The sequence below is a fragment of the Phaseolus vulgaris genome, chromosome 7 (assembly GCF_000499845.2).
Source record: "Phaseolus vulgaris cultivar G19833 chromosome 7, P. vulgaris v2.0, whole genome shotgun sequence".
Classification (NCBI taxonomy): domain Eukaryota; kingdom Viridiplantae; phylum Streptophyta; class Magnoliopsida; order Fabales; family Fabaceae; genus Phaseolus; species Phaseolus vulgaris.
In genome coordinates, this window is record NC_023753.2 from 30136679 (window position 1) to 30147629 (window position 10951).

The following is a 10951-nucleotide window of genomic DNA, read 5'->3' on the forward strand; positions in this document are numbered from 1 at the left end:
ACCGTTTATTGTTACTTTCTCCCCTTCAAATTTGTATAATTTTTGTTATACTTAAACAATTTCGTTATATACGTGTACTATTTATTTTTATGAATTGTTTATACTAATTTTATATGGTTTAGTTTTTTTATTTAATTATATATGCAAATTTTGTATTCATTTTCTATTTACATTTAAATTTATTTTTATTTATATATATTCTTTTTTATATTTAGTTATATAAATTGTTTGTTTACTTCTTTATAATTAATATTCACATGATAATGAAATTCCTAAACATCTACATAGTCCAATTAATTAATTTAAGTATTTATTTATCTTTTATAAAAATGATTAATTAATATATAAATATGTTAGTTAAAATTAAAAAAATAATACTTAATAAATAATTAATAGTCCTGCATGCATTTTCCCTGCGGGTTAAAAAACTAGTACATACAGAGAAAAATACTTCTTCATAACAGTTAGATTTGTGTAATGTGAAAATGTTGATTTTTTTGTTTTGAGATTTTACATTATGATTGTAGTTACTTGATGCTTGAGATGAGATGATGGAATTTGTTAAGCAATTGTTTGGAACTTTTTAATCTAAGAAATTATATCACAACAGTTAACTTAATCGAAACATACATTTTCTAAAATGAGTTTATTTTATTGTTTTTCAAACTAGGTTTGTTTAACTTCATAGTCTGTCTTCTCTTATTCTTCAAACCTGAAAAATAACTTTTTTATAATATTAAGCGAAGTAAATAAATCAATGAAGGAATATTCTTACCATATTTTATAAAAGGATGTTGTAAAATAAATAAAAATGAAACAAATTAATTAACAACATCTTATTTATCTACTTAACATAATTTTAATATTTTTTAAAAAAAATGTTATATATATTAATTAAAAACATATTTAATCATATAGATTTTTTTAAGTCTGTAATTGAACAATTAATGTATTGAATCAGAAAAATTAAAATAATTATTATCTACATATTTATATATAATAAAAAAATATTTGTTGTATGTTTTTTTAATTAAAATATTGGCAAATCGTTCAGCCTGTCCCAAGTGGAATGAGAAACAAGTTAAAAACAGAAACGAACTAACCAAACCAATATTTGACTACGACCAAAACCTACTTTATCACTTTACATCTTTAACAAACCAATACTTGACGAAGACCAAAACCTAATTTAACACTTTACATCTTTATATGGGCCAATAGAATTTGGAGCCCACTCAAAGGCAGCACTTCAGAAAGAAAGCCCACTTACTCCGACAATAGCAATATCTATTTATTAATAGCCAAATGTTAAAAAAAATATTTATATATTTATCATTCTCCAAGTTATTATTAGGATATGAGTATGCGAGGTCTCTACATTCTCTTTGATCCCCTTTCATGGATCTCTTTCATTCTCTTTTCTTTTTTCTTTTGCTTTCTGTTTCTTGGATTCACGAGAAAGTGAATACTTTACGTACCAAGTATCATTCATATTCCACACAATTTTGATTTGAACTTAAAAGAGAAATATAATGTATTACAATTGTTTATTCCTTGGCATCTCATAAGTATTGGTATTATAATTTCGGGCTGAATTAAGGTGATTTTTTTTAGCTTTTTGATAATGTTGCAATCATGCAAAAAAATTGATTATAAATTTGGTGATCATCACACCTAGAAATATTATTTGATGAGTATATTATTTGAAAGAAGCATTTAAGAAGAAAGAGAGTTTTGAATATAAAGAAGGGTGCGGTCCCACCACATAAGGCTTGGGTTTTAGAGTTGAGAAGAAGGAATATTTTAGTTGAAGAAGTGTTGTTGGTGTGTGTGTTGGTAAGGCCCCAGATAAAGAGGAAAAGAAAAGATGTGTATAGTTGAACTAATTATTTAGGTAAGAAAGTAGCATGATAAACAGCAACTTATGGGTTTGAGCACAAAATATGTAGAATATTGTGAGAAGATATTTAGCCAGCAGAATTTGATAGATTCATATGATATGGCTCCATTTAAGTTGGGGAAATTAAAAGAACATGTGAGAGTCTGTGATGGCCTTGCAATTGGCCTACTCATCATCCATGGGGCTGTTTTGAAGCATTCTAGTACCCCTAAAATGTTGTACTAGGACAAAATTTAATGAACCCCCCAAAACAAAATACTACAAACAAATACAAACAAACCTAATTAAACACCAACTACTCACCATACTAATAATTTACATCACGCTGCAGCTCTCAGTGTTCTCGTCACTGAAAACATGTGTGATAGGATCCGCCATCGGGTGTGACGGCATTGGTGGCGGCGGAAAGTAGTTCATGGAGGCTTGCCTTCCATACAGCATATGCGGTGGGTACATGCTCATGTTTGCTTGCTGTTGCTGCTGTTGTTGCTGCTGCTGCTGTTGGTGTTGTTGGTTCATCATCATGGCCATCAATTGCTGTTGTTGCTGCTGTTGTTGGATGTTGTAAAGGTTTGGTTGTTGCATGTGCATCCCTTGCATCCCTTGGTAGTAGCCGCCATTCATCGCCGCCGCAGCTGCTGCCGCCGCCGGTAATCCTTGCACCGCCGGGATATTCATGTTCATGTTCCTCATATGCTCCATTTGACTCATCTGATTCATTGGGCCTCTCTGACCCATGGGGCCCACCTGATGGCTCATTGGACCCATGGGCCCCACATTGCCATTATTGCCACCGTGACCCTTGCCATTATTGTTTTTACCATTATTGCTACCCTTGCCATTTTTACCTTTGGGAGAGATATCAAAATCCTGGAAGTCAAACTCAAGTTTGTCTAATTTACCTCCTCCTGCTCCTCCGTTTTTCTTTCCTTTGTTGTTGTTGTTTCCACCTCTGTTGTCTTTATTCTTGTTTGTTGTTGTGTCGGCTGAACCTCCTCCCTTCTTGTTCTTTTTCCCAAGGCCTAGGAACCGAACCAGGAAGCCACCGCCATTTTTGGCTTTGGAGTTCTTTTTCTTGTTCTCACTGTTGTGAGTGTTATTTCCCCCACCGCCACCACCCTTTTGCTTTCCACCTTTGTTCTTTTGACCGTCATCTCCATTGCCTTTTTTTCCTCCATTTCCATTTTTACCCTCGTTGAAGTTTCCACCTTTGCCCTTCATTTGTATGGGTAGATCAATGACCTCACCCTTCTTCACACTCCCGTAATTCCCACCCCCTTTATGGCTGTTCATGCCAGACCCATTCATCATTCCGCCAGGCCCATGAGGCCCACGCCCGTTCCCCATCTGGCCCATCATCTTGTTGTGTTGCATTGGATGCCCCTGCCCCTGCCCCTGCCCCCGGCCATGTCCATACTCTTCCTCCTCCTCATCCTCTTCATCAAAATCATCATAATCATCTTCAAACTCGTCATAATCATCATCAAATTCACCAAAATCTTCATCACTCTCATCAAGTTCATCCTCTGATAAGTTGAAGTGGACAGATTTCTGATTCTTAGGGGGTACTTTTGAGCCTTCCTTGGTATTTTGGAAGTGTGCTAGTTGACCACCACCTCCACCTTTCTGAGGAGCACCACCCTTGTGATTCTGAGGCTTGTTGTCCTTGCCCCCTTTGGTGTTATCTATGTGCAAGTTCTTGAACTGAGGGTAGGTGGGGTAGTTTTGGTTGTACATCATGCCTCTCTGCCCGCCCCAAACTTCGGCATGCTTCCCTGACCTCTTCAGCTTTTTTATCAGCTTAGCTGGATCTATGTGCCCTGACACCATTACCTTCCCCCGCTCCGCATCTATGTTCACAGAATACACTCCTGCACAACAATAACTCACCATGCTTAACGACAAAACTAAATAACACTCTACAAAAGTAAACTGTCAAATCTGATATCTAATTATCTTTGCTTGCAAATACAGAAACCGTGCTACCCAATAAAGTAAAGTTCTAAGCTATGTACCAAGAAAAAAAAATGCAAACTGGGTAGCTGCGTACCAAGAAAAAAAGAGTAAAGTTGGAAGCTTGAAATATATTATAGAATAATAAACACCAAAATAAGTGGGATAAATTAAGTGGCACAATAAAGTCGAGTAATGAAGCGAATTAGCATGACATGAAAATTTGAAAAAAGAAAAGGCAAAAGGGTGGGTGCTGGAGATGTACCATCAATTTTCTGGAGGATTTTCTTTACTTTCTGTTCACAGCCATCGCAGTGGATATTCACCTTGAGAAGGCAATTCTACAGGGGGGAATATAAACACAACACAGATCAGTTAGCATAAGTTGGGAACTGTACGCATTCAACAGAATAACAAAGAAAGGACGGAAACAGATTTGTCTTTTGAACTAGTTTAATTAAGCTATGAAAAGAAGAGTGAAAGTGGTAACAAGTGAGCACCTGAACTTTGAGCATGTCTTGTTTGCTCATCCTGGCTGGGTAGCTGGTGATTCACACACACAGCGCAGAGATGTGAGTGAAGAAGTAGAGAACAGACAGTGAGAGTAGTGTTATGAGAATTGTTTTTTAGAGAGAGGAAAGGGTGTTGTTGTTAGGCATTGGACACTTCTATATTTGTTCCTTTCCTCAAGTATCCGTACTGTTTAGGCTCACACACAAACACACACGTACAAGAACAGCAAAGTCACATTTTAGAGAGAAAGAGAGGAGATAAAAGAAGAGAGAAGGTGAATTTGGAACCAGGGTAGATAGCTCCTATGACTATGAGTTGGCTTTATGTTTTATGCTTTATAATATTATACATATATAAATAAGAAACTCGTGAACCTTTCAAACTGGTCTCCCTGACAGCTTAATACTGCCATTGCTCCACCTAAATAATTAGGACCAAACTATCTTTTTAATATCTCTTGTTGACTTACTTTGACCCCCTCTTTTAACCTATTCGGCCCGTTAACTTCTGGGCCGGCCCTGTTCATTTGGGCCTGTGAACATGCATATTTTAAATAACTAGTCAAAACTTATGCAGCATGTGAGCTTGCGTGAAAGTAGAGTACAACTCTCCCTATCAACTTCCTTAGCTGGCTTACTTAAAAAATTGTCAATGAAATACTTGAGAAGTTCAATTCTTCAAAGGGATAATTTGGGCTGCATATTACGTTACAATCCTCTGCACTACACTCTAGTCAAGTCACCTTATAATTTGTAATTGGAATCTATTTCTTGGTGTCGTGGGAAACTTGTTTACATGGGACATTGATTTTGGAATTTTAGTGAAGAATGGTTTGTTTGTGTTTGTGTAAAAGAATTAGTTTTTCTAACTTTATAGTGCTTATGGATTAATGTTCCGTTGTGAAACTGAGAAATAAGAAGATGGTTTTGGACTTTCACAAAGGAAGGAAGACAGCAAAGAGCAAAGAGGTGTCAGTGAAGGTAGAAATAGTGATTCGGAAATTTAAAGATGGGATTTGGGTTTGTGTGTAAAAGCAACCAACACAGGGACCTCTCAAAACCCATCCCAATGGTACTGACATATAATACAGCCAATCACTACACTCAAATAATGCATAATTTTTTAAAGTTGGAGAACACTGAACATTGATCTTCTGCGAGTTAGGACCCTGCTTTTGCAACCAAAATCATTGTTTGTCTTCATTAAAAGTCCAACCTGCTGCAAATTTGCTGTCCCCATGTCATCTTTTCTTTATTGTTATCCTTTCAAATTTTTAAAAAAATGCCTTAAAAGATTTCAGTAATCTACAAAAGAACCACCCCACCACCACCATGGGAAACACCTTCCCAAAAAATCCAAAGTTTATCAAAATACTTTTGTTTTTGTAGGCTGTGGGGTTGATTTAGTTTCAGATCATTTCCACCACTTTCCATTTATCTTTTCTTTTCTGTCTCCTTTCCTTTTTTATAGTTTGCTACTACTTGCTATTCAACTAGTGTGTATACTAAATGGATAAAAAAAATAGTGTATATGCTAATCAATCTTTGTTTTTGTAGTGCTGTACAATTATATTATATGAACTGTACTTGTTTTCTTTTCATGGTCTAATAGCTAATGGACAACTCCTTCCCGTTATTGAGTTGAACATCTTGTGTTATGAAAGGAATAGAAGATTCGTTTCTCACAAGCTTTCCACTTCAGATTTTTCTTATTCATCATTATTTGACCCTTTAATCAGGGGCGGTGCCACTGACAAGGACACACACAACACAACTGCCTGCTCTTTTTTAAGTTTACTCACATCTTAATTACATTACACATGATCCAACATAAAATAAAGCATCGTTTCTGCAATTTCAAAATTATTAAAATAACTTCTGGTTTGATATTTAAAGTCTCTAATTTATTCCAATAACTAAGCATGCAATGTTTGAGGTAAAGAATTTACCAATTTGTTCCATTATTGATTGTACATGCAGATAGGAATAGCTTGATAAATACCTGGCTGTCAACTAACTCATCACCCCCATTACTGAGATACCAGTCTTTGGTTTACAGATCCACTGACCCAATTGACATAAATATATACCTATTTGACAAGAGTGTTTGAAGCATATATTTTATCACAACATGTGCTATTTAATGTCTCATTTATTGGATTACACTCTTCTCGTGTCTAAATTTTAACAATTGATATTTTCATTCTTTTTTTACCTTATGGGGTTAGTTTAAAAATATTATAAAAGTGGGTAATTTTTATTTTGAGAAAGAGCAATCCAAGTTTAAGAGCTTTGCCTTTGAGCATAGAATTTTAATTGGAGAGGAAATACATATTCTTGGAATATTTAACTTACTGTAATGCTTTAAAACTTATGAAATGGTCTTTTTCAGGTTGACTTAAAATCCAAACTTTGCTGGTAGTGTTACCAAGAAATAACAAGCAAAATGGGCAGAAATGTGAAATCACAATGAGGAAAGGGATGGGGAAGTCCATCACATGGATGGAAAACTTAACTACTGTAAATAATCAGCTAGAATTTAGCATATAGATGTTTCATTCCAAACAAAAATAATTCATGGGATTCAAATTTCTGTCTAAAGCAGCCAATTTATATTAATCCTTTCTGTCTGGAAAGTGACCCAATTAAACTTAATGCCCATTTTGAATTGATGTTTCACCTCCTCCATTGTTATACAACAACACATGTATCTGCCAAATTATGAAACCATGGAATCTAACATATCAAACTCCTGAAAATTATTGAAGATATGTTATAAAATCAGCAAGACGTCGCAATCCAATAATTTATTTAACAGTAAAAGTCATTTGATATTATGAATATTATTTTGAAATGTTTTATTTTTCTTTATTCAACTATTATTATTACGGCATGAGGGTATTGAGTCCCTCGTCATAGTAAACAAGGAAATCAATAATTAAAAAGTGACACTTGCTTAAAGGAAAAAGGGAAAATCTTAGTGGGATGGTTTCTCTTAAAATCTTATGTGTGAATTCAATGGTAGATATTTGTTTGGTTGGTTACCTGGTGATGGTCACATACAGAATTGATATAACATAACTTTGGAAAGTGGAATAAAGAAAAAAACTGACTTCTAATCCCAAGATTGTAGTCAAATAACTCACGCAAAATGTATAAAGTTGTTCAATTGCTAGATTGTATCACTACATGGCAAAAGTACTATTTATATTGCCAAACTTTTGAAAGATAAAGATTACTATTGTGCAATTAACCCTCTTGACCCAACTTGAGCACTTCTACAGCAGATTAAGACGTGCTTGATCATGTTCACACAGGATTTGATTAGGGGTTGTTTAACTTTTCATATTTTTTTATTTTGTGATGATTTTGTATTAGAGTGTGAGATTGACATAACAAAAGACATCCTACACCACTTACGGGGGTTAATTTAATCCTAAAGAAGGATAGTGATGGGTGTTGGGTGGTGGCAATGAGAACTGAAGTGAGGTCCTTATCAGAAGAAAATAGGCTACCTTTCATGGAGGGACATGTGCCCCAGGGAGGCAGGGACTAGTTTATGAACTTGACAGATAAATTAAGAGCTCGGGACCCCAAACAGAAGGCCCAGGTTGGTACAGTGGAGTTGTTGGGTAATCACTTCAGAGTCATAAGTGCTTTTATGAGATTGGAGGAATCAAAACCAAAACCTAACCTCAATTCAATTTCTTATTCATTTTCCAAAAACAATTATGTTCAAAAACATGTTTTATTGTGAAATGCTAAATTTCTAACAGACTGAGAAAAACACTTTAAAACATAACAAAAAATGCTAAACTGAAATCTTGTTTTTCATATGGTGAAATATTAAATTTCTACTAGATTCAACACTGTTTGGTTTGAAACTGAACTGAATTATTGGTTCTGTAAACGGGTAAGGTGGTGTTGACACTGACACCATGTGTGGCTGTGGGAGTGGAACCCAGATGCTACACATCCTAACCTAATAAAGGATCAATCGGAGTAGCATGGTTCCTTGGAGACCCGTACCCGACCCATAAGACAGTACGCATGCTGAAGCTGAACTCATGACATTCTAGTTTGCTAATTATGACAGTTGACCATGATGTCAGGTTTCAGTGAAATTTCAAGTCAGAAAGTTTGATCCTGCAATGCAGTAATACAAAGACCAAAGACAAATTATACTATTACTAATTTATTATAGTGTACATACAGTAGTATCAATTATATAAAAGCAGAGTTAATTAATACATTGAAATTGATGGAAGAGGAAGCAGCAATCCCCAGAAGGTGAAAATCCTTGAGGAGAAAGAAAGGATAGAATAGGATGGTTAGTGTCTGTTGTGGTTGGCTTTGCTTTAAGACAGGAATTAAGAGTTTCAGACATTGAGATTTGAGAGCACAGAGTGGAGTGTGCTTTATTTGACCTCAATATTCGAAACTCTGAGAGGGTTGGATCCAAATTCAACTTTAATGTAGATAATAATACTAAGATGCCAAAGATACTGTGGTTTTACGCTTGCTTGTCGCGGTTGATATTCTATATTCCCACTTTTGTTCTGCCTTTTTATTCTCTTGGGACCGTGTGCAGGGGACACTTACTACAGAGTTTACTTCATCTGTGATATACTTCCAAGCAACCAACACACACACAAACACAAGGAAAGAAGAGAAAAAGAAAATACATGACATTAATGCTATGCTCCCTCACAGACCATTTTGACTGATGTGTTCTTTACCTCACTTTCTCGAACAACGATGCAATGTAACATAACATGATTGACAGCTTTGAAATTATCCTTCTCTGCCTCTGCTAAGTAACTCACCTCCTACTTCAATCTCCCTCATTCTTCTCTCACTGTACCATACAATTTTTCTTTAAACAAGATAAAAGTGGACAGATACATCACCATAAATGCCCCCACTTTCTAATAAAGGTAAAATTGAACTTGTCCGATATTATTCACCATTGTGCAAAGTTCACAATAAATCTCAGACTCCACTCTCTTTGAGCACATTGAAAAGATTGTTATAAACCACAATAGTTCAAGTTACTTCAAAAAAAATTATCAATATCTAGTACTATAGTTTACATGCTATGTATGTGTAATTCCTTTCAGCAAATTGAACCCATATTCAAGATATTCACCTTATTCACTGGAGTAAACAAGTATGCACAAAAACATTTTTATTTTGTATTAAAGATAGACTGGGATAAACAACAAATGAGCAAGAAAAAAATATTGATATTTATATATATTCTTATTTATTGTATCTTGATATTCTGTTAGAAGTCAGACTAGAAGATGTGGTGACAAATGGATGGAACAGTGCAAACCTGTGCCAAAGAGATAATAATCTCATTCCCAATTTGGCAACTTTGACCAAAGAAACTTATCAAAGATCATAACTTACCAGGCTAACAGTTATGCATTCATTTCACTTGCTTCAGTTGAAGCAAATATCAATACCAGTGTATATTACTTATCACTAGTGTTAATTGTCTTCTCATAAGCTGCAAGAAATTCTAATATACAGGAATTGAAATGATTAGTTCTTTTTAATTATATCTGAACTAGTATTGTTATGTATGTTCTATTATATTGTGATTTTCATTGTTTACTTTCTTACTACAAGCTCCTCTGTGATACATCATGCCAAAAAGTAAATTGGTTCTGATTATATTAAAGTATTGGAAGAGAAAAATATATTTTTAATCAATATTTTCAGTCAAATGTAAAAATATATAAATTTAATTATTTTACTAAAAGAGAGACTAAATAGATATTTTACTATATCATTGTAATTTGCTGTGAATGGTGTTTCAGTCTCTTGTCTCAACCATTATTTACATTCTGATAGGGGACAAATAAGGTTCACATTTCAAGAACATTACAAAAATATAGTTGTACAAATCACATGTAAATGAGAAAGCATAATAGAGTAGCTCCTAGGGATTAATTCATGACATCAACTTTGATGCAAAAGTCTTAAGCCAAGATAAGAAACACACCTTTCTCAGATTTTACCTACAAGGTAGTTCCACACACAACAGACAGGTCTTCAATTAATTGTAATAATCAGAAATCAAGGGTAGAATATACAATAATTTTAGTCCTTACCCTCAACTCAACTAACATGTATAGGGACTTACCATTGCAGGCTCAACATCAACACAGTCCACATCAAATGCTAACAATGCCAACTTTAAAGATGATTCAACTGCATCTATATCATTCAGGGATTAGTAAAAAAGTTAAAAAAGAATGACTCAAAAACACAGAATCAGCATCTTCTTCACACATTCACCACCAACTCCACCTTACCAATACAATTGTCATCTGAAAAGATAGACACAATGTTACTACTATAGACTGATTGGATTCTCAGCTATTGAGAGGGGATGAGAATGTTGGCTATGGATAGAGGGGTGAAGAAATGAAACATGTTGAGTATATATTGACTAATACTGAAATATTACAAAGATATAAAATAATCTCTTATCAACAACCAAATTGATTCTTTGTCAAAGGGATTGGAAACAAGAAATAAACAAAAAGAGTGGTGTCTGTAATGATTAACAAGA

General features: G+C 34.5%; 1 protein-coding gene and 1 long non-coding RNA gene across 2 annotated transcripts; both read right to left on the reverse strand.

Moving 5' to 3' along the window:
• Positions 1–1966: 1966 nt before the first annotated feature.
• Positions 1967–4783, reverse strand: LOC137829842 (heavy metal-associated isoprenylated plant protein 34). The gene is made up of 3 exons (XM_068636802.1): positions 4354–4783; positions 4119–4194; positions 1967–3771 (listed from the first exon to the last, which is right to left on the reverse strand). Exons 1-3 carry the CDS (start codon positions 4381–4383, stop codon positions 2216–2218), a joined length of 1662 nt encoding a protein of 553 aa, XP_068492903.1. The 5' UTR covers positions 4384–4783; the 3' UTR covers positions 1967–2215.
• A 5356-nt stretch (positions 4784–10139) lies between these two features.
• On the reverse strand, positions 10140–10951 carry LOC137829843 (uncharacterized). Its single transcript, XR_011084095.1, has 2 exons — positions 10692–10951; positions 10140–10593 (listed from the first exon to the last, which is right to left on the reverse strand). It is a non-coding gene; the product is annotated as an uncharacterized lncRNA (long non-coding RNA).